General features: G+C 41.0%; 1 protein-coding gene across 1 annotated transcript in view; it reads left to right on the top strand.

The window, feature by feature from the left end:
* TIMM17A (translocase of inner mitochondrial membrane 17A) overlaps positions 1–11,912 on the top strand; it is a 50,698-nt gene extending 38,786 nt beyond the window's left edge. The window contains exons 5-6 of the mRNA XM_053706903.1: positions 3,025–3,135; positions 11,273–11,912. Coding sequence (XP_053562878.1) covers positions 3,025–3,135; positions 11,273–11,346 — 185 coding nt within the window. The 3' untranslated portion in view covers positions 11,347–11,912. The remainder of the gene's footprint in view (positions 1–3,024; positions 3,136–11,272) is intronic.
* Positions 11,913–24,804: the final 12,892 nt, after the last annotated feature.

The following is a 24,804-nucleotide window of genomic DNA, read 5'->3' as shown; positions in this document are numbered from 1 at the left end:
AATATAAAGACAAGTGCACTGCATTGTATTGACTAAAACTGTTAAGTATAAGTTAATGTGAGGTCTTGTCTTAAGGCTGGGGCATGGAGTTAATAATATAAACTAATGTGAGCTCATTTTCTGTTTCTATTCTCTGCAATTTTGTAATTACATAAATTGATAATAGTAATTAACTTATATATTTTTTCTTACTGTTTTCCTTTTAATACAGTAAACTCCCTTTTACTAAACACAGTACTGTGTAATAATATTGCAAACACAATGGGTGACGTGATTTAATATCTGCTATTCTTGTGCATATAAATAAATATGATTTAGTGCACAAACACTGTGGCAAGGACACAGACCTTTTTTCTATTTGAAAGGAAATGTGTAGCTCACAGAGGATGAAGAGGTACATTCTAACGCAATATATTGTGAATGAGAGTGCTGGGGAACAGTGTACACTACAGCACAGTGCTCCTTAGCTCCTCCATCGTTGCTGGGCATGTTGGCAGCATGGCAGTGCATGTGTTTTGTTTCCATTCCTATTTTAGAGCTGGAGTTGGGAATGGGGGGGGCAGCATTGCTGTAATTTCTGCTGATGTCCTGGTGCAGTCACAGTGATGAGTCCTATTCCCTGAGGTCATGAAGACACCTAATGTCAATCACACCAACTGATTCAGAGATGCCACTGTCTAGACCACTGCAGCTAGCTTACCTACCTTGCCTTGTCGTCCGGTCCCCCCCTTGTTTCTCCCACGACACGACCCGAGTACCAATTTCAGCAGTGTGTGCTCCTCTCTGAGGTTGCCGCCTGCCACTCATCACTTCGCTGCAGACTCCTCACAGCCAGTCCCAGACTCCTCTCCTACTACTGATACTAGACTGCACGTGCAGTCACGAGACGAGATTGAGGCTTATGTGCAGTCAGTCAGGAGTAGGCCGACTCTCTAGCCAATCTGCATGGCAGTGCGCACCAATTGCCAAAATAGGAAGTCCTGGGCAGCAGCAGGCAGGGTCAGACTTTGTTTCCAATAACTTTAATTGAAGCACAAACTTTTTTTTTTGTCAAAGAAAGTTTGTGCTGGAATTAAAATTATTGGAAACAAAATTTTTTTTAAAATACATTACAAAACACAAACTGAAGTTGGGCCCCCCCTGTGGGAAGAACCTCCTGGGCCCGGTCGCAGTCGCAACCTTCGCATCACCGGTAGTTACACCCCTGACTGTGTGGATAGGGTTACTGCACATTACCCATATATTCTTTCCAAAATAAAGCACTTCCACCAGCACCATAGAATATCTGTACCTTTATTGGAACATGTGGGTCTCGGTCAAAAAGTGGCAACGCTTCAGGTTATGCACCCTTAAAGGAACACTAAACCCACAATTTTTTTTATTTTGTGATTCAGATAGAGCATGCACTTTTAAGCAACTTTCTAATTTACTCCTATTATCAATTTGTCTTCGTTCTCTTGCTATCTTTATTTGAAAAATAAGGCATCTAAGCTATGGAGCCAGCCAATTTTTTGTTCAGACCCTAAACAGCACTTTTTTATTGATGGGTGAATGTATCCACCAACCAGCAAGAACAACCCAGGTTGTTGACCAAAAATGGGCCGGCATCTAAACTTACATTCTTGCTTTTCAAGTAAAGATACCAAGAGAATGAAGAAAAATTGATAATAGGAGTAAATTAGAAAGTTGCTTAAAATTGCATGCTCTATCTGAATCATGAAAGAAAAAAATGTGGGTTAAGTGTCCCTTTAATCATGCTATGAATGTATGATCTCAGCAATCCACATCCCAGGTGTGGAAAACTAGGAATGCAGACTGTATCAGTCTTCAATACTTTAACCCTGGTGAAAGGTTAAATACCTCTATAAGTGTGGTAAGCCAGACACATGGCCCCTTGCTTGAATTACATGCTATCTAGGGCTGCACGATTAATCGCATATGCGATTTTAAACCATTATTATGGTTTTATATATATACATTTAAAATTAGGAGGAGGTAAAAGGTGAGTTTAAAATCCTACACTACGCACAAAACATAGAGAAAATAACTAATTATGTAGTTCATTAACAAATCTAGACAGGCCAGAAGGCTAGTTTTTCCCACAGAAAACATCTGAATTACATTGTTTTCAATGCAGCAAAGGATTCTGGGTAAGATATTCAAATTAGGTTCACAATGACGCACCCTTTTTACTTCCTGGGATGGTTATGAATCACTGCACTAACCCTAGCTAAGCTTATAAGCTGTGTGAACAGTGATGCTTTGGCGTAAAGGGAATCTGCTGAAAAGCAGACTTGAAGTAAAAAGGTGTAATTGCGAACCCAATTTGCATATCTTACCCAGAGTCCTTTGCTGCATTGGAAACAATGTAATTCAGAGGTTTTCTGTGGGAAAAACAAGCCTTCTGGCCTGTCTGAAATTTCTGTCTTACCCTGTTACACTTTATAATCAGGACAAGGTGGTTTTGAGAACAAACTATCCTTTCCTTCCTAAAGTAGGAAGTAAAGTAGGCTCACAGAAGTGTGTGTCTATTAGTGCTCTATAGCAGTACTGTTTTGCAACATTGTTTTTAGCAGTGTTATACATTATTGCAAACACTGCTGCCATAGAGTGCTAAAGAAACGTGCACGCTCCTGAGCCCCTATGAACCTACCTAGATTTACTATTCAGCAAGAATTCCAAAGAGAACAAAGCAAATTTGATAATAGAAGAAAATTGTTTAAATTTCACGCTCCATCTGAATCATGAAAATTAAATTATGACTTCAATGTTACATTTAAAAAGATGCATCCACTTTGAACAATTGTAGTTTTATTTGTGATTTAAAGGTAGAATCATATAGATAGTGAGCGGATATTTTTTGCCTGTGTTTCTACTGTGTTTTACAGAAGCCATACCACATAAAATTATTGCTTGCTTTATATAGCTAATTTTTATATCCTTTGCTCTTGCCCCCATTGCAAAATTCATGAAGCAGAACATTGGCTAATATCTGATTTTTTTATTTTTTTATTATTCCTTCAGATGGTCCCGTAGCCATGATGGGATCTGCTGCAATGGGTGGAATTCTGCTGGCCTTAATAGAAGGTGCTGGGATCCTATTAACACGATTTGCCTCTTCACAGTTCACAAATGGTAAGAGTTTTTTTTGTTTAGCAGAAATCAACACTAGGACTTGACATACATTGTGTGAAATTATTTTATGCTATAATTAAAACAAAAAATAAATGTAAAAATGTATTAGATCAAGTGACATGCAAGAAGGACATTATAGAACTAGAAAGTTATAATTAACCATATCATACTTTATAATTGAATGCCTTCACTCCCTATATATTTCTTAAGAAGACAAATACCTCTTCCCCTGTTACATGTGTAAATAAGAAATGATCTGGCTATGCAGATCTTGGTTGATTAGCCGTGAGAGGTAGAAATTGTTGGTGTTGTGGGATGTTACTGTGAGTGTAATTGTTATTCAACGTTGTTGGCAAGTGCTGATATAGAGGTAGCATTGAGGTGGATGTTTCCAGTGGAGGACAGACATTTGGGGTTAGTAGGGAAGAAAAAAGGAAATAAGCTGAAAAGTAATCCAGTTTATATGTTCAGAGCATCTGAGTGAGATCCATAAAATGCTGTCATAATGTAAAGAGTCAGCTTGGGTATGAGATTTTCTTCAGTGGCACTTGGGTGTATAGGAACATTTTCTGCAATTAGCATGTCTGCTGAGTAGGCCATGGGTGGGGGGATATATTAGTGCAGATTTGTATTGGGAGACTACTCCATGGAGGAGAAGAATTATATGTTGGAATGGAGTACTTAGACTTACAACACCTGTTAAATACTCTATGTATATTATGTTTCTTTCATGTAATTAGCAAGAGTCCATGAGCTAGTGACGTATGGGATATACATTCCTACCAGGAGGGGCAAAGTTTCCCAAACCTTAAAATGCCTATAAATACACCCCTCACCACACCCACAAATCAGTTTTACAAACTTTGCCTCCTATGGAGGTGGTGAAGTAAGTTTGTGCTAGATTCTACATTGATATGCGCTCCGCAACAGGTTGGAGCCCGGTTTTCCTCTCAGCGTGCAGTGAATGTCAGAGGGATGTGAGGAGAGTATTGCCTATTTGAATGCAATGATCTCCTTCTACGGGGTCTATTTCATAGGTTCTCTGTTATCGGTCGTAGAGATTCATCTCTTACCTCCCTTTTCAGATCGACGATATACTCTTATATATATATATATATATATACCATTACCTCTGCTGATTTTCGTTTCAGTACTGGTTTGGCTTTCTACAACATGTAGACGAATGTCCTGGGGTAAGTAAGTCTTATTTTCTGTGACACTCTAAGCTATGGTTGGGCGCTTTTTTTATAAAGTTCTAAATATATGTATTCAAACATTTATTTGCCTTGACTCAGGATGTTCAACATTCCTTATTTTCAGACAGTCAGTTTCATATTTGGGATAATGCATTTGAATCAATCATTTTTTCTTACCTTAAAAAAATTTGACTTTTTCCCTGTGGGCTGTTAGGCTCGCGGGGGCTGAAAATGCTTCATTTTATTGCGTCATTCTTGGCGCAGACTTTTTTGGCGCAAAAAATCTTTTCTGTTTCCGGCGTCATACGTGTCGCCGGAAGTTGCGTCATTTTTTGCCGTTCTTTTGCGCCAAAAATGTCGGCGTTCCGGATGTGGCGTCATTTTTTTGGCGCCAAAAGCATTTAGGCGCCAAATAATGTGGGCGTCTTATTTGGCGCTAAAAAAAATATGGGCGTCGCTTTTGTCTCCACATTATTTAAGTCTCATTTTTCATTGCTTCTGGTTGCTAGAAGCTTGTTCTTTGGCATTTTTTCCCATTCCTGAAACTGTAATTTAAGGAATTTGATCAATTTTGCTTTATATGTTGTTTTTTCTCTTACATATTGCAAGATGTCTCATGTTGCATCTGAGTCAGAAGATACTTCAGGAAAATCGCTGCCTGGTACTGGAACTACCAAAGCTAAGTGTATCTGCTGTAAACTTTTGGTAGCTGTTCCTCCAGCTGTTGTTTGTATTAAATGTCATGACAAACTTGTTAATGCAGAAAATATTTCCTTTAGTAAAATACCATTACCTGTTGCAGTTCCATCAACATCTAATGTTCAGAGTGTTCCTGATAACATAAGAGATTTTGTTTCTGAATCTATTAAGAAGGCTATGTCTGTTATTCCTCCTTCTAGTAAACATAAAAAGTATTTTAAAACTTCTCTTTATCCAGATGAATTTTTAAATGAACATCATCATTCTGATTCTAATGATTCTTCTGGTTCAGAGGATTCTGTTTCAGAGGTTGATGCTGATAAATCTTCATATTTATTTAAAATGGAATTTATTCGTTCTTTACTTAAAGAAGTTCTAATTGCATTAGAAATTGAGGATTCTGGTCCTCTTGATACTAAATCTAAACGTTTAGACAAGGTCTTTAAATCTCCTGTAGTTATTCCAGAAGTTTTTCCTGTTCCTGGTGCTATTTCTGAAGTAATTTCCAGGGAATGGAATAATTTGGGTAATTCATTTACTCCTTCTAAACGTTTTAAGCAATTATATCCTGTGCCGTCTGACAGATTAGAGTTTTGGGACAAAATCCCTAAAGTTGATGGGGCTATCTCTACCCTTGCTAAACGTACTACTATTCCTACGGCAGATGGTACTTCCTTTAAGGATCCTTTAGATAGGAAAATTGAATCCTTTCTAAGAAAAGCTTATTTGTGTTCAGGTAATCTTCTTAGACCTGCTATATCTTTGGCGGATGTTGCTGCAGCTTCAACTTTTTGGTTGGAAACTTTAGCGCAACAAGTAACAGATCATGATTCTCATAACATTATTATTCTTCTTCAACATGCTAATAATTTTATCTGTGATGCCATTTTTTGATATTATCAGAGTTGATGTCAGGTTTATGTCTCTAGCTATTTTAGCTAGAAGAGCTTTATGGCTTAAAACTTGGAATGCTGATATGTCTTCTAAATCGACTCTACTTTCCCTTTCTTTCCAGGGTAACAAATTATTTGGTTCTCAGTTGGATTCTATTATCTCAACTGTTACTGGTGGGAAAGGAACTTTTTTACCACAGGATAAAAAATCTAAGGGTAAAAACAGGGCTAATAATCGTTTTCGTTCCTTTCGTTTCAACAAAGAGCAAAAGCCTGATCCTTCATCCTCAGGAGCAGTTTCAGTTTGGAAACCATCTCCAGTCTGGAATAAATCCAAGCCTTCTAGAAAAGCAAAGCCAGCTTCTAAGTCCACATGAAGGTGCGGCCCTCATTCCAGCTCAGCTGGTAGGGGGCAGATTACGTTTTTTCAAAGAAATTTGGATCAATTCTGTTCACAATCTTTGGATTCAGAACATTATTTCAGAAGGGTACAGAATTGGTTTCAAGATAAGACCTCCTGCAAAGAGATTCTTTCTTTCCCGTGTCCCAGTAAACCCACCGAAAGCTCAAGCATTTCTGAAATGTGTTTCAGATCTAGAGTTGGCTGGAGTAATTATGCCAGTTCCAGTTCTGGAACAGGGGCTGGGGTTTTATTCGAATCTCTTCATTGTACCAAAGAAGGAGAATTCCTTCAGACCAGTTCTGGATCTAAAAATATTGAATCGTTATGTAAGGATACCAACATTCAAAATGGTAACTGTAAGGACTATCCTGCCTTTTGTTCAGCAAGGGCATTATATGTCTACAATAGATTTACAGGATGCATATCTGCATATTCCGATTCATCCAGCTCACTATCAGTTTCTGAGATTCTCTTTCCTAGACAAGCATTACCAGTTTGTGGCTCTGCCGTTTGGCCTAGCAACAGCTCCAAGAATTTTTACAAAGGTTCTCGGTGCCCTTCTATCTGTAATCAGAGAACAGGGTATTGTGGTATTTCCTTATTTGGACGATATCTTGGTACTTGCTCAGTCTTCACATTTAGCAGAATTTCATACGAATCGACTTTTGTTGTTTCTTCAAAATCATGGTTGGAGGATCAATTCACTAAAAAGTTCATTGATTCCTCAGACAAGGGTAACCTTTTTGGGTTTCCAAATAGATTCAGTGTCCATGACTCTGTCTTTGATAGACAAGAGACGTCTAAAATTGATTTCAGCTTGTCGAAACCTTCAGTCACAATCATTCCCTTCGGTAGCCTTATGCATGGAAATTCTAGGTCTTATGACTGCTGCATCGGACGCGATCCCCTTTGCTCGTTTTCACATGCGACCTCTTCAGCTCTGTATGCTGAACCAATGGTGCAGGGATTACACAAAGATATCTCAATTAATATCTTTAAAACCGATTGTACGACACACTCTGACGTGGTGGACAGATCACCATCGTTTAGTTCAGGGGGCTTCTTTTGTTCTTCCGACCTGGACTGTAATTTCAACAGATGCAAGTCTTACAGGTTGGGGAGCTGTGTGGGGGTCTCTGACAGCACAAGGGGTTTGGGAATCTCAGGAGGTGAGATTACCGATCAATATTTTGGAACTCCGTGCAATTTTCAGAGCTCTTCAGTCTTGGCCTCTTCTGAAGAGAGAATCGTTCATTTGTTTTCAGACAGACAATGTCACAACTGTGGCATACATCAATCATCAAGGAGGGACTCAGTCCTCTGGCTATGAAAGAAGTATCTCGAATTCTGGTTTGGGCGGAATCCAGCTCCTGTCTAATCTCTGCGGTTCATATTCCAGGAATAGACAATTGGGAAGCGGATTATCTCAGTCACCAAACATTGCATCCGGGCGAATGGTCTCTTCACCCAGAGGTATTTCTTCAGATTGTTCAAATGTGGGAACTTCCAGAAATAGATCTGATGGCTTCTCATCTAAACAAGAAACTTCCCAGGTATCTGTCCAGATCCCGGGATCCTCAGGCGGAGGCAGTGGATGCATTATCACTTCCTTGGAAGTATCATCCTGCCTATATCTTTCCGCCTCTAGTTCTTCTTCCAAGAGTAATCTCCAAGATTCTGAAGGAATGCTCGTTTGTTCTGCTGGTAGCTCCAGCATGGCCTCACAGGTTTTGGTATGCGGGTCTTGTCCGGATGGCCTCTTGCCAACCGTGGACTCTTCCGTTAAGACCAGACCTTCTGTCGCAAGGTCCTTTTTTCCATCAGGATCTCAAATCCTTAAATTTAAAGGTATGGAGATTGAACGCTTGATTCTTGGTCAAAGAGGTTTCTCTGACTCTGATTAATACTATGTTACAGGCTCGTAAATCTGTATCTAGAGAGATATATTATAGAGTCTGGAAGACTTATATTTCTTGGTGTGTCTCTCATCATTTTTCCTGGCATTCTTTTAGAATTCCGAGAATTTTACAGTTTCTTCAGGATGGTTTAGATAAAGGTTTGTCCGCAAGTTCCTTGAAAGGTCAAATCTCTGCTCTTTCTGTTCTTTTTCACAGAAAGATTGCTAATCTTCCTGATATTCATTGTTTTGTACAAGCCTTGGTTCGTATAAAACCTGTCATTAAGTCAATTTCTTCTCCTTGGAGTTTGAATTTGGTTCTGGGGGCTCTTCAAGCTCCTCCGTTTGAACCTATGCATTCATTGGACATTAAATTACTTTCTTGGAAAGTTTTGTTCCTTTTGGCCATCTCTTCTGCCAGAAGAGTCTCTGAATTGTCTGCTCTTTCTTGTGAGTCTCCTTTTCTGATTTTTCATCAGGATAAGGCAGTGTTGCAAACTTCTTTTAAATTTTTACCTAAGGTTGTGAATTCCAACAACATTAGTAGAGAAATTGTAGTTCCTTCATTATGCCCTAATCCTAAGAATTCTAAGGAGAAATCATTGCATTCTTTGGATGATGTTAGAGCTTTGAAATATTATGTTGAAGCTACTAAGACTTTCCGAAAGACTTCTAGTCTATTTGTCATCTTTTCCGGTTCTAGAAAAGGCCAGAAAGCTTCTGCCATTTCTTTGGCATCTTGGTTGAAATCTTTAATTCATCATGCCTATGTTGAGTCGGGTAAAACTCCGCCTCAGAGGATTACAGCTCATTCTACTAGGTCAGTTTCTACTTCCTGGGCGTTTAGGAATGAAGCTTCGGTTGATCAGATTTGCAAAGCAGCAACTTGGTCTTCTTTGCATACTTTTACTAAATTCTACCATTTTGATGTGTTTTCTTCTTCTGATGCAGTTTTTGGTAGAAAAGTACTTCAGGCAGCTGTTTCAGTTTGAATCTTCTGCTTATGTTTTCATTTAAACTTTATTTTGGGTGTGGATTATTTTCAGCAGGAATTGGCTGTCTTTATTTTATCCCTCCCTCTCTAGTGACTCTTGCGTGGAAAGATCCACATCTTGGGTAGTCATTATCCCATACGTCACTAGCTCATGGACTCTTGCTAATTACATGAAAGAAAACATAATTTATGTAAGAACTTACCTGATAAATTAATTTCTTTCATATTAGCAAGAGTCCATGAGGCCCACCCTTTTTTGTGGTGGTTATGATTTTTTTGTATAAAGCACAATTATTCCAATTCCTTATTTTTTATGCTTTCGCACTTTTTTCTTATCACCCCACTTCTTGGCTATTCGTTAAACTGATTTGTGGGTGTGGTGAGGGGTGTATTTATAGGCATTTTGAGGTTTGGGAAACTTTGCCCCTCCTGGTAGGAATGTATATCCCATACGTCACTAGCTCATGGACTCTTGCTAATATGAAAGAAATGAATTTATCAGGTAAGTTCTTACATAAATTATGTTTTTTGTGGAACTTGGTAGCACTACTTGGAGTTAGGAGAGATGTAGGTATAGATGGAAAGGGGAAGCATCCACACTCTAAACTGGACTATTTAGAATCCTTCAGACAATCATCCATGTACAAGCGGACTTGTAATAAAACCACAGGTTTAGTAAATCCTCTTTAAAAACATGGCATACAAACAGTAACTGCTGACAGCAGTGATCAAGTGCAGAGTATCTACCTGTGGTTTTATTACACATCTACCTGTACATGGATGATTGTTTGAAGGATTGCAGATTCTTCCCCTTTCTATGCTATATTGATTGGTGTTTGAGCGGAAGACTTAGTCTCTGCCACCTTTCTGTACCACGAGCAGGGATAACACCATTGTCTGGTTACCCACATTGTCCCCGTGAGAGAGACGGGGGAGATATTAAGACAACATCCTGGAAAGCACACTGGTCATGTTAATGTTTGTACATCAAGATATGGAGATGCTCCTCATAATGAGATGATAGTCATAAATTTAGTGAAGTACGAGACAAAAAGCGCAGTCTGAAGCTTGAATGTCTTAGTGATTGGTAGGGTCATTCCATTTTGATGCACCATAGGAGGAGGTAGGCTGAAGAAACTTTCTCACTCCAGGAGCAGAGATGATGAATGAGGGCAGGGGGTGTCAGAGGGGAGAAATTAGGGTAGCCAGGCAAGAAAGGGATCAAGAAATTGAGTTGGAGACCCAGGGAGGTGAATCCCCAAACTGTCTACATTCTACACAGTGATTGCTTAGAGCAGTGCAGAAACTCATTTACACAAACTGGTCGCAGTCAGTCACAATAATGCAAAAAATAAGCATAAGGGTTTTGTTGTTTTGCAAATAATAAATGTGTAGACAAAGCCCAAAATTTTAAATTCTTTGAAAATATTTATTTTATATTACTGTCTTTTGTAATTCAGTACTTAAAGGGACAGTATACACTTATTTTTATATAACTGCATGTAATAGACACTACTATAAAGAATAAGATGCACAGATACCGATATAAAAATCTAGTATAAAACCGTTTAAAAACTTACTTAGAAGCGGTCAGTTTAGCTCTATTGAAAAGGTAGCTGGAAAGCCCACTGCAAGTGGGAAATAAGACACTCCCCCCCTCCCTCTTCTTTTGCATATTAAAAGACCCTTTACACAAACAGGAGCAAGCTGGAGAAGGTAGCTGACGGTATTCACATAAAACTTTGGGGCTTGGTTAGGAGTCTGAAAATCAGAGCAATGTTATTTAAAAATAAGCAAAACTAAACATTTTTTTTTTTTTTTTTTTAAACTTCATGGACTATATAAATCGATCATCTACAAAATATTTATGCAAAGAAAAAATGAGTGTATAATGTCCCTTTAAAGAATTGTGTCCTTTTATTTCTGTAAGCAATTAAGTGTTTATTGAGGCTCAACTGTCTTAAATGTTTCTGCCCATGTTTGTATATTTTACATATAAATGTGTACATATTGATAGAGGTTTTTATGTCTTCTGTTTCTCTCTTTGACTTTTAGGTCTACCTCTTCCTGAGGATTCAGCCCAGATGCCTCCTACATCCCCGTTTGGTAGTTATCAGCAATACCAATAGCATCGTTATTACAATTATTTTGAAACATCTTGGCATGATTTATGAACTATTCCTTCACGTGGCCGTTTGGACTGGGCCACACTGTCATATTTACGCATCTGCTGGACATTTATTTGTGGCTTTCTATGGAAGTACCAGTAGGGTGCTGGGTTTTGGTTGAAACCCAGGGCGAATTCAGTTTTACAGAGTTTTAATTAAGTACAATAATGTGTATTTATGGTTCATGCATACTAGTACTAGAGCTGTCCAAAGATAATTTACTTGTGGGGTCAGAAATTCTTTGCCACACAAACAAATGTTTGTGCAGCAACATTGTAGGTGTTTTAAAAGGTCTACTTGGGTGAATTGTTGAAACTAGCATGGATATTCTGAAACCAAGCCTGTCTGCAGCCTGCAAGGACTGGATTTGGACAACAGTGCTCTAGTTATATTGGAACTTTTCACCATACAGTGCTCTTTAGTAAGGTACCATCTGCATTATATTATGTTTGTGACTGGGCTTTTTATAAATGTTGGCTCAGTAAAACTAAATGTCATTATGGAAATAAAGTCCATGTCCTGTACAACTTGCGCATTCCATTTTTCCTTTAATACAATGATTTGTACATACATTAACTCAAATTTTATCAACACAACTACTAAGATGCTGGTAATAATGTTATTTCCACAGTTAAAGGAGACCACACTTTGGATTTTTTTTTATTTTTATTTTTTTAAATCCATCATTTTTTTGATAAAGTCTGAGGAAGGAGATTCTTCCAAACTTCATTATGTGAATTAACAGAACGGAAATAAAATCTAGATTGTGGTTTCTATAAATTGTGGATATATACAGAGACATACATACATACATACATACATACATACATACATACATACATACATACATACATACATACATACATACATACAATTAAAAAATATGTATATATTTTCTTTAAGACATGGTGAGTCCACGGAATCAATTACTGTTGGTAATATCACTCCTGGCCAGCAGGAGGAGGCAAAGAGCACCACAGCAAATCTGTTAAGTATCAATTCCCTTCCCACAACCCCCAGTCATTTTCTTTGCCTTTAGTGCAAGGAGGAGGTGAAGTCTAGGTGTCAAGATTTTTTATTTTTATTTTGGAAGCCTGAGCAAGCTTGCTCTGATCTTCCCTGAGAATCTGGGTTTAGCTGTATTCCACGTTAGTCTCTTCAGGAGAGCTGTTGTAGTTTTTAAGCAGTTGGGAACCTGTTCATTCTTTTATCCGCAGGTCTCTGTGAGGAATGGCTTTCTCTCATACAAAGTGAGATGTCTACCTGTCAGACATACAAGGGTGCAGGTAAGTGCCATTTAATTTCATGGGAGAAAGAACTCTGGCACTTAACAGTATAAGACTGCACTTTTATTGGGACTATGTTTCCTGGAAGTCAGGATAACGCAGACAGGATAGCAGGGTACTGTGTGAACGACTCTAGAACGTCAGAGTCCTAGTTAAAAGAGAGAAGGGCACAGAGATTGTATAAAATAAAATCTGTGAAATTTGCCAATAAGGGTATTTCCTTACTGCTGTCTGTTGCTTTTTCTCAATCTAGAGCCTTAAAGAGACAGTACCGCTTTTAAAATATATTAAAAAAGAATGACCTATTTCTTTCATGTAATTGACAAGAGTCCATGAGCTAGTGACGTATGGGATATACAATCCTACCAGGAGGGGCAAAGTTTCCCAAACCTCAAACTGCCTATAAATTACACCCCTCACCACACCCACAATTCAGTTTTTACAAACTTTGCCTTTTATGGAGGTGGTGAAGTAAGTTTGTGCTTAGATTCTACGTTGATACGCGCTTCTCAGCATTTTGAAGCCTGATTCCTCTCAGAGTACAGTGAATGTCAGAGGGATGTGAAGGGAGTATCACCTATTGAATGCAATGGTTTTCCTCACGGAAGATCTATTTCATAGGTTCTGTTATCGTTCGTAGAGATTCATCTCCCACCTCCCTTATTCAGATCGACGATATACTCTCATATTCCATTACCTCTACTAATAACTGTTTCAGTACTGGTTTGGCTGTCTGCTATATGTGGATGGGTGTCTGTTGGTAAGTATGTTTTTATTACTTAAGACACACTCAGCTGTGGTTTGGCACTTTATGTATTAATATAAAGTTCTAAATATATGTATTGTACTTATATTTGCCATGAGTCAGGTCTATGTATATTTCCTTTCTCCAACATTGGTGTGTCCGGTCCACGGCGTCATCCTTACTTGTGGGATGTCTCTTCCCCAACAGGAAATGGCAAAGAGTCCCAGCAAAGCTGGCCATATAGTCCCTCCTAGGCTCCGCCCACCCCAGTCATTCTCTTTGCCGTTGCACAGGCAACATCTCCACGGAGATGGTTAAGAGTTTTTTGGTGTTTAAATGTAGTTTCTCCAACATAGGTGTGTCCGGTCCACGGCGTCATCCTTACTTGTGGGATATTCTCTTCCCCAACAGGAAATGGCAAAGAGCCCAGCAAAGCTGGTCACATGATCCCTCCTAGGCTCCGCCTACCCCAGTCATTCTCTTTGCCGTTGTACAGGCAACATCTCCACGGAGATGGCTTAGAGTTTTTTAGTGTTTAACTGTAGTTTTTATTATTCAATCAAGAGTTTGTTATTTTAAAATAGTGCTGGTATGTACTATTTACTCTGAAACAGAAAAGAGATGAAGATTTCTGTTTGTAAGAGGAAAATGATTTTAGCAACCGTTACTAAAATCGATGGCTGTTCCACACAGGACTGTTGAGAGGAATTAACTTCAGTTGGGGGAACAGTGAGCAGACTTTTGCTGCTTGAGGTATGACACATTCTAACAAGACGATGTAATGCTGGAAGCTGTCATTTTCCCTATGGGATCCGGTAAGCCATTTTTATTACAGAGTAAATAAGGGCTTCACAAGGGCTTGTTAAGACTGTAGACATTTTCTGGGCTAAATCGATTCATATATAAACATATTTAGCCTTGAGGAATCATTTAATCTGGGTATCTTTGTAAAATAATATCGGCAGGCACTGTTTTAGACACCTTATTCTCTAGGGGCTTTCCCTAATCATAGGCAGAGCCTCATTTTCGCGCCGGTATTGCGCACTTGTTTTTGAGAAGCATGACATGCAGTCGCATGTGTGAGGAGCTCTGATACATAAAAAAGACTTTCTGAAGGCGTCATTTGGTATCGTATTCCCCTTTGGGCTTGGTTGGGTCTCAGCAAAGCAGATACCAGGGACTGTAAAGGGGTTAAAGATAAAAACGGCTCCGGTTCCGTTATTTTAAGGGTTAAAGCTTCCAAATTTGGTGTGCAATACTTTTAAGGCTTTAAGACACTGTGGTGAAATTTTGGTGAATTTTGAACAATTCCTTCATACTTTTTCGCAATTGCAGTAATAAAGTGTGTTCAGTTTAAAATTTAAAGTGACAGTAACGGTTTTATTTTAAAACGTTTTTTGTACTTTGTTATCAAGTTTATGCCTGTTTAACATGTCTGAACTACCAGATAGACTGTGTTCTGAATGTGGGGAAGCCAAGGTTCCTTCTCATTTAAATAGATGTGATTTATGTGACTGAAAATGATGCCCAAGATGATTCCTCAAGTGAGGGGAGTAAGCATGGTACTGCATCATTCCCTCCTTCGTCTACACCAGTCTTGCCCACTCAGGAGGCCCCTAGTACATCTAGCGCGCCAATACTCCTTACTATGCAACAATTAACGGCTGTAATGGATAATTCTATCAAAAACATTTTAGCCAAAATGCCCACTTATCAGCGTAAGCGCGACTGCTCTGTTTTAGAAAATACTGAAGAGCATGAGGACGCTGATGATAATGGTTCTGATATGCCCCTACACCAGTCTGAGGGGGCCAGGGAGGTTTTGTCTGAGGGAGAAATTTCAGATTCAGGGAAAATTTCTCAACAAGCTGAACCCGATGTGATTACATTTAAATTTAAGTTGGAACATCTCCGCGCTCTGCTTAAGGAGGTGTTATCCACTCTGGATGATTGTGAGAATTTGATCATCCCAGAGAAACTATGTAAAATGGACAAGTTCCTAGAGGTCCCGGGGCCCCCAGAAGCTTTTCCTATACCCAAGCGGGTGGCGGACATTGTAAATAAAGAATGGGAAAGGCCCGGTATACCTTTCGTCCCTCCCCCCATATTTAAAAAATTGTTTCCCATGGTCGACCCCAGAAAGGACTTATGGCAGACAGTCCCCAAGGTCGAGGGGGCGGTTTCTACTTTAAACAAACGCACCACTATACCCATAGAAGATAGTTGTGCTTTCAAAGATCCTATGGATAAAAAATTAGAAGGTTTGCTTAAAAAGATGTTTGTTCAGCAAGGTTACCTTCTACAACCAATTTCATGCATTGTCCCTGTCACTACAGCCGCGTGTTTCTGGTTCGATGAGCTAGAAAAGGCGATCGATAGTGATTCTCCTCCTTATGAGGAGATTATGGACAGAATCCGTGCTCTCAAATTGGCTAATTCTTTCACCCTAGACGCCACTTTGCAATTGGCTAGGTTAGCGGCGAAAAATTCTGGGTTTGCTATTGTGGCGCGCAGAGCGCTTTGGTTGAAATCTTGGTCAGCGGATGCGTCTTCCAAGAACAAATTGCTTAACATTCCTTTCAAGGGGAAAACGCTGTTTGGCCCTGACTTGAAAGAGATTATCTCTGATATCACTGGGGGTAAGGGCCACGCCCTTCCTCAGGATAGGTCTTTCAAGGCCAAAAATAAACCTAATTTTCGTCCCTTTCGTAGAAACGGACCAGCCCCAAGTGCTACGTCCTCTAAGCAAGAGGGTAATACTTCTCAAGCCAAGCCAGCCTGGAGACCAATGCAAGGCTGGAACAAGGGAAAGCAGGCCAAGAAGCCTGCCACTGCTACCAAGACAGCATGAAATGTTGGCCCCCGATCCGGGACCGGATCTGGTGGGGGGCAGACTCTCTCTCTTCGCTCAGGCTTGGGCAAGAGATGTTCTGGATCCTTGGGCACTAGAAATAGTCTCCCAAGGTTATCTTCTGGAATTCAAGGGGCTTCCCCCAAGGGGGAGGTTCCACAGGTCTCAATTGTCTTCAGACCACATAAAGAGACAGGCATTCTTAAATTGTGTAGAAGACCTGTTAAAAATGGGAGTGATTCATCCTGTTCCATTAGGAGAACAAGGGATGGGGTTCTACTCCAATCTGTTCGTAGTTCCCAAAAAAGAGGGAACGTTCAGACCAATCTTGGATCTCAAGATCCTAAACAAGTTTCTCAAGGTTCCATCGTTCAAAATGGAAACTATTCGAACAATTCTTCCTTCCATCCAGGAAGGTCAATTCATGACCACGGTGGATTTAAAGGATGCGTATCTACATATTCCTATCCACAAGGAACATCATCGGTTCCTAAGGTTCGCATTCCTGGACAAGCATTACCAGTTCGTGGCACTTCCTTTCGGATTAGCCACTGCTCCAAGGATTTTCACAAAGGTACTAGGGTCCCTTCTAGCGGTACTAAGACCAAGGGGCATTGCAGTAGTACCTTACTTGGACGACATTCTGATTCAAGCGTCGTCCCTTCCTCAAGCAAAGGCTCACACGGACATAGTCCTGGCCTTTCTCAGATCTCACGGATGGAAAGTGAACGTAGAAAAGAGTTCTCTATCTCCGTCAACAAGGGTTCCCTTCTTGGGAACAATAATAGACTCCTTAGAAATGAGGATTTTTCTGACAGAGGCCAGAAAAACAAAACTTCTAAACTCTGGTCAAACACTTCATTCCGTTCCTCTTCCTTCCATAGCGCAGTGCATGGAAGTAATAGGTTTGATGGTAGCGGCAATGGACATAGTTCCTTTTGCGCGCATTCATCTAAGACCATTACAACTGTGCATGCTCAGTCAGTGGAATGGGGACTATACAGACTTGTCTCCGACGATTCAAGTAAATCAGAGGACCAGAGACTCACTCCGTTGGTGGCTGTCCCTGGACAACCTGTCACAAGGGATGACCTTCCGCAGACCAGAGTGGGTCATTGTCACGACCGACGCCAGTCTGATGGGCTGGGGCGCGGTCTGGGGACCCCTGAAAGCTCAGGGTCTTTGGTCTCGGGAAGAATCTCTTCTACCGATAAATATTCTGGAACTGAGAGCGATATTCAATGCTCTCAAGGCTTGGCCTCAGCTAGCAAAGGCCAAGTTCATACGGTTTCAATCAGACAACATGACGACTGTTGCGTACATCAACCATCAGGGGGGAACAAGGAGTTCCCTGGCGATGGAAGAAGTGACCAAAATCATTCAATGGGCGGAGACTCACTCCTGCCACCTGTCTGCAATCCACATTCCAGGAGTGGAAAATTGGGAAGCGGATTTTCTGAGTCGTCAGACATTACATCCGGGGGAGTGGGAACTCCATCCGGAAATCTTTGCCCAAATTACTCAATTGTGGGGCATTCCAGTCATGGATCTGATGGCCTCTCGTCAGAACTTCAAGGTTCCTTGCTACGGGTCCAGATCCAGGGATCCCAAGGCGACTCTAGTAGATGCACTAGTAGCACCTTGGACCTTCAAACTAGCTTATGTATTCCCGCCGTTTCCTCTCATCCCCAGGCTGGTAGCCAGGATCAATCAGGAGAGGGCGTCGGTGATCTTGATAGCTCCTGCGTGGCCACGCAGGACTTGGTATGCAGATCTGGTGAATATGTCATCGGCTCCACCATGGAAGCTACCTTTGAGACGAGACCTTCTTGTTCAAGGTCCGTTCGAACATCCGAATCTGGTCTCACTCCAGCTGACTGCTTGGAGATTGAACGCTTGATCTTATCAAAACGAGGGTTCTCAGATTCTGTTATTGATACTCTTGTTCAGGCCAGAAAGCCTGTAACTAGAAAAATTTACCACAAAATATGGAAAAAATATATCTGTTGGTGTGAATCTAAAGGATTCCCTTGGAACAAGGTAAAGATTCCTAAGATTCTATCCTTTCTTCAAGAAGGATTGGAGAAAGGATTATCGGCAAGTTCCTTGAAGGGACAGATTTCTGCCTTGTCTGTGTTACTTCACAAAAAGCTGGCAGCTGTGCCAGATGTTCAAGCCTTTGTTCAGGCTCTGGTTAGAATCAAGCCTGTTTACAAACCTTTGACTCCTCCTTGGAGTCTCAACTTAGTTCTTTCAGTTCTTCAGGGGGTTCCGTTTGAACCCTTGCATTCCGTTGATATTAAGTTATTATCTTGGAAAGTTTTGTTTTTGGTTGCAATTTCTTCTGCTAGAAGAGTTTCAGAATTATCTGCTCTGCAGTGTTCTCCTCCTTATCTGGTTTTCCATGCAGATAAGGTGGTTTTACGTACTAAACCTGGTTTTCTTCCGAAAGTTGTTTCTAACAAAAACATTAACCAGGAGATAGTCGTGCCTTCTTTGTGTCCGAATCCAGTTTCAAAGAAGGAACGTTTGTGGCACAATTTGGATGTTGTTCGCGCTCTAAAATTCTATTTAGATGCTACAAAGGATTTTAGACAAACATCTTCCTTGTTTGTTGTTTATTCTGGTAAAAGGAGAGGTCAAAAAGCAACTTCTACCTCTCTCTCTTTTTGGATTAAAAGCATCATCAGATTGGCTTATGAGACTGCCGGACGGCAGCCTCCTGAAAGAATCACAGCTCATTCCACTAGGGCTGTGGCTTCCACATGGGCCTTCAAGAACGAGGCTTCTGTTGATCAGATATGTAGGGCAGCGACTTGGTCTTCACTGCACACTTTTACCAAATTTTACAAGTTTGATACTTTTGCTTCTTCTGAGGCTATTTTTGGGAGAAAGGTTTTGCAAACCGTGGTGCCTTCCATTTAGGTGACCTGATTTGCTCCCTCCCTTCATCCGTGTCCTAAAGCTTTGGTATTGGTTCCCACAAGTAAGGATGACGCCGTGGACCGGACACACCTATGTTGGAGAAAACAGAATTTATGTTTACCTGATAAATTACTTTCTCCAACGGTGTGTCCGGTCCACGGCCCGCCCTGGTTTTTTAATCAGGTCTGATAATTTATTTTCTTTAACTACAGTCACCACGGTATCATATGGTTTCTCCTATGCAAATATTCCTCCTTTACGTCGGTCGAATGACTGGGGTAGGCGGAGCCTAGGAGGGATCATGTGACCAGCTTTGCTGGGCTCTTTGCCATTTCCTGTTGGGGAAGAGAATATCCCACAAGTAAGGATGACGCCGTGGACCGGACACACCGTTGGAGAAAGTAATTTATCAGGTAAACATAAATTCTGTTTTTTATTCTTCTATCAAGTGTTTGTTATTTTAAAATAGTGCTGGTATGTACTATTTACTCTGAAACAGAAAAGGATGAAGATTTCTGTTTGTGAGAGGAAGATGATTTTAGCAGACAGTAACTAAAATAGATTGCTGTTTCCACTAGGACTGTTGAGATGAAGTAACTTCAGTTGGGGGAAGCAGTTAGCAGACTTTTCTGCTTAAGGTATGACTAGCCATATTTCTAACAAGAAGATGTAATGCTGGAAGGCTGTCATTTCCCCTCATGGGGACCGGTAAGCCATTTTCTTAGTCAAACAAACAGAATAAAGGGCTTATTATGGGCTAAAAAACTGGTAGACATTTTTATGGGCTAAATCGATTGCTTTATTTGGGCATTTTATTCATATTTATGCTGACAATTTGCATTTATAAACTTGGGGAACGTTTATTAAACGGCAGGCACTGTGTTAGACACCTTTTCCAGTCAGGGGGCCTTCCTAGTTGTAGACTGAGCCTCATTTTCGCGCCATTACTGCGCAGTTGTTTTTTGAGAGCAGGGCATGCAGATGCATGTGTGAGGATCTAAAAATTGCTGGAAAAGCTTCTAGAAAGCGTCAATTGGTATCGTATTCCCCTCTGGGCTTGGTTGGGTCTCAGCAAAGACTATAGCTGGGACTGTATAGGGGTTAAATTTATAAACGGCTCCGGTTCCGTTATTTTAAGGGTTAAAGCTCTGAAATTTGGTGTGCAATACTGTTAATGCTTTAAGACACTGTGGTGAAATTGGTAATTTTTGAACAATTCCTTCATACTTTTTCACATATTCAGTAATAAAGTGTTTTCTGTTTAAAATTTAAAGAGACAGTAACGGTTTTGTTTTAAAACGTTTTTTGTGCTTTGTTGACAAGTTTAAGCCTGTTTAACATGTCTGTACCTTCAGATAAGCTATGTTCTATATGTATGAAAGCCAATGTGTCTCCCCATTTAAATTTATGTGATAATTGTGCCATATCGTCCAAACAAAGTAAGGACAGTACTGCCACAGATAATGAAATTGCCCAAGATGATTCCTCAGATGAGGGGAGTAAACATGATACTACATCATCTCCTACTGTGTCTACACCAGTTTTGCCCACGCAGGCGGCCCCTAGTACATCTAGTGCGCCAATACTTATTACCATGCAACAATTAACTGCTGTAATGGATAACTCCATAGCAAATATTTTATCCAAAATGCCTACTTATCAGAGAAAGCGCGATTGCTCTGTTTTAAACACTGAAGAGCAGGAGGGCGCTGATGATAATTGTTCTGTCATACCCTCACACCAATCTGAAGGGGCCATGAGGGAGGTTTTGTCAGATGGAGAAATTTCAGATTCAGGAAAAATTTCTCAACAAGCTGAACCTGATGTTGTGACATTTAAATTTAAATTAGAACATCTCCGCGCACTGCTTAAGGAGGTCTTATCTACTCTGGATGATTGTGACAACTTGGTCATTCCAGAGAAATTATGTAAGATGGACAAGTTCCTAGAGGTTCCGGTGCACCCCAACGCTTTTCCTATACCCAAGCGGGTGGCGGACATAGTAAATAAGGAGTGGGAAAAGCCCGGCATACCTTTTGTTCCCCCCTATATTTAAGAAATTATTTCCTATGGTCGACCCCAGAAAGGACTTATGGCAGACAGTCCCTAAGGTCAAGGGGGCAGTTTCTACTCTAAACAAACGCACTACTATTCCTATCGAAGATAGTTGTGCTTTCAAAGATCCTATGGATAAAAAATTGGAAGGTTTGCTTAAAAAGATTTGTGTACAGCAAGGTTACCTTCTACAACCCATTTCGTGCATTGTTCCTGTCACTACAGCAGCGTGGTTCTGGTTCGAGGAACTAGAAAAGTCACTCAGTAGAGAGACTCCATATGAGGAGGTTATGGACAGAGTTCACGCACTTAAATTGGCTAACTCTTTTATTTTAGATGCCGCTTTGCAATTAGCTAGATTAGCGGCGAAAAATTCAGGGTTTGCTATTGTGGCGCGCAGAGCGCTTTGGCTAAAGTCTTGGTCAGCGGATGTGTCATCCAAGACAAAATTGCTTAACATCCCTTTCAAAGGTAAAACTCTATTTGGACCAGAATTGAAAGAGATTATTTCAGACATCACTGGGGGAAAGGGCCACGCCCTTCCACAAGATAGGTCTTTCAAGGCTAAAAATAAGTCTAATTTTCGTTCCTTTCGCAATTCAGGAACGGACCGGCCTCTAATTCTGCATCCTCTAAGCAAGAGGGTAATGCCTCACAACCCAAACCAGCCTGGAAACCGATGCAAGGCTGGAACAAGGGTAAGCAGGCCAAGAAGCCTGCAGCTGCTAACAAAACAGCATGAAGGAGTAGCCCCCGATCCGGGACCGGATCTAGTGGGGGGCAGACTCTCTCTCTTTGCTCAGGCTTGGGCAAGAGATGTTCAGGATCCCTGGGCGCTAGAAATAGTTTCTCAAGGTTATCTCCTGGAATTCAAGGAACTACCCCCAAGGGGAAGGTTCCACATGTCTCACTTATCCTCAAACCAAATAAAGAGACGGGTATTCTTACATTGTGTAGAAGACCTGTTAAAGATGGGAGTGATACACCCAGTTCCAATAAAGGAACAAGGAATGGGATTTTATTCCAATCTGTTCATAGTTCCCAAAAAAGAGGGAACTTTCAGACCAATTTTGGATTTGAAGATCCTAAACAAATTTCTCAGGGTACCATCGTTCAAGATGGAAACCATTCGAACGATTCTACCCACTATCCAGGAAAGTCAATTTATGACTACCGTGGATCTAAAGGATGCGTACCTACATATTCCTATCCACAAAGAACATCATCAGTTCCTAAGGTTCGCTTTTCTGGACAAGCATTACCAGTTTGTGGCCCTCCCATTCGGGTTAGCCACTGCTCCAAGGATTTTCACAAAGGTGCTAGGGTCCCTTCTAGCGGTTCTAAGACCGAGGGGCATTGCAGTAGTACCTTACTTGGACGACATTCTAATACAAGCGTCGTCCCTGTCAAAAGCAAAGGCTCATACAGACATCGTTCTGGCCTTTCTCAGATCACACGGATGGAAGGTGAACATAGAAAAAAGTTCTCTGTCTCCATCGACAAGAGTTCCCTTCTTGGGAACAATAATAGATTCCTTAGAAATGAGGATTTTTCTGACAGAGGTCAGAAAATCAAAACTTCTAAGCTCTTGTCAAGCTCTTCATTCTGTTCCTCGTCCTTCCATAGCGCAGTGCATGGAAGTAGTAGGGTTGATGGTTGCAGCAATGGACATAGTTCCTTTTGCACGAATTCATCTAAGACCATTACAACTGTGCATGCTCAAACAGTGGAATGGGGATTATACAGACTTGTCTCCAATGATTCAAGTAGATCAGAAGACCAGAGATTCACTCCGTTGGTGGCTGACCCTGGACCATCTGTCCTAGGGAATGAGCTTCCGCAGACCAGAGTGGGTCATTGTCATTACCGACGCCAGTCTAGTGGGCTGGGGCGCGGTCTGGGAATCCCTGAAAGCTCATGGTCTATGGTCTCGGGAAGAGTCTCTTCTCCCGATAAACATTCTGGAGCTGAGAGCGATATTCAATGCTCTCAGGGCTTGGCCTCAACTAGCAAATGCCAGATTCATAAGGTTCCAATCAGACAACATGACGACCGTTGCGTATATCAATCATCAGGGGGGAACAAGGAGTTCCCTGGCGATGAAAGAAGTGACCAAAATAATTCAATGGGCGGAGGATCACTCCTGCCACCTGTCTGCGATCCACATCCCAGGTGTGGAAAACTGGGAGGCGGATTTTCTGAGTCGTCAGACATTCCATCCGGGGGAGTGGGAACTCCACCCGGAGATCTTTGCCCAAATAACCCAATTATGGGGCATTCCAGACATGGATCTGATGGCGTCTCGTCAGAACTTCAAGGTTCCTTGCTACGGGTCCAGATCCAGGGATCCCAAGGCGACTCTAGTAGATGCACTAGTAGCACCTTGGACCTTCAACCTAGCTTATGTATTTCCACCGTTTCCTCTCATTCCCAGGCTGGTAGCCAGGATCAATCAGGAGAGGGCCTCAGTGATCTTGATAGCTCCTGCGTGGCCACGCAGGACTTGGTATGCAGACCTGGTGAATATGTCATCGGTTCCACCATTGAAGCTACCTTTGAGACAGGACCTTCTTGTTCAGGGTCCATTCGAACATCCAAATCTGGTCTCCCTCCAGCTGACGGCTTGGAGATTGAACGCTTGATTCTATCGAAGCGTGGGTTTTCAGATTCTGTGATAGATACTCTGGTTCAGGCCAGAAAACCGGTAATTAGAAAGATTTACCATAAAATATGGAAAAGATATATCTGTTGGTGTGAATCCAAAGGATTCCCATGGAATAAGATAAAAATTCCTAAGATTCTCTCCTTTCTACAAGAAGGTTTGGAGAAAGGATTATCTACACAAAAGACTGGCAACTGTGCCAGATGTTCAAGCATTTGTTCAGGCTCTGGTTAGGATCAAGCCTGTTTACAGACCTTTGACTCCTCCCTGGAGTCTAAATCTAGTTCTTTCAGTTCTTCAAGGGGTTCCGTTTGAACCTTTACATTCCATAGATATTAAGTTACTATCTTGGAAAGTTTTGTTTTTGGTTGCAAATTCTTCTGCTAGAAGAGTTTCAGAGTTATCTGCACTGCAGTGTTCTCCGCCCTATCTGGTGTTCCATGCAGATAAGGTGGTTTTGCGTACTAAGCCTGGTTTTCTTCCTAAGGTTGTTTCTAACAAAAATATTAACCAGGAGATAGTTGTTCCTTCTTTATGTCCGAATCCAGTTTCAAAGAAGGAACGTTTGTTACATAATTTGGACGTAGTCCGTGCTCTAAAATTCTATTTAGAGGCTACAAAAGATTTCAGTCAAACTTCTTCCTTGTTTGTTGTTTATTCTGATAAAAGGAGAGGTCAGAAAGCGACTTCTACCTCTCTTTCCTTTTGGCTTAAAAGCATCATCCGATTGGCTTATGAGACTGCCGAACGGCAGCCTCCTGAAAGAATCACAGCTCACTCCACTAGGGCTGTGGCTTCCACATGGGCCTTCAAGAACGAGGCTTCTGTTGACCAGATATGTAAGGCAGCGACTTGGTCTTCACTGCACACTTTTGCCAAATTTTACAAATTTGAT

The sequence above is a fragment of the Bombina bombina genome, chromosome 3 (assembly GCF_027579735.1).
Source record: "Bombina bombina isolate aBomBom1 chromosome 3, aBomBom1.pri, whole genome shotgun sequence".
NCBI classification, from domain to species: domain Eukaryota; kingdom Metazoa; phylum Chordata; class Amphibia; order Anura; family Bombinatoridae; genus Bombina; species Bombina bombina.
This window is presented reverse-complemented; position numbering and strand designations above follow the sequence as displayed.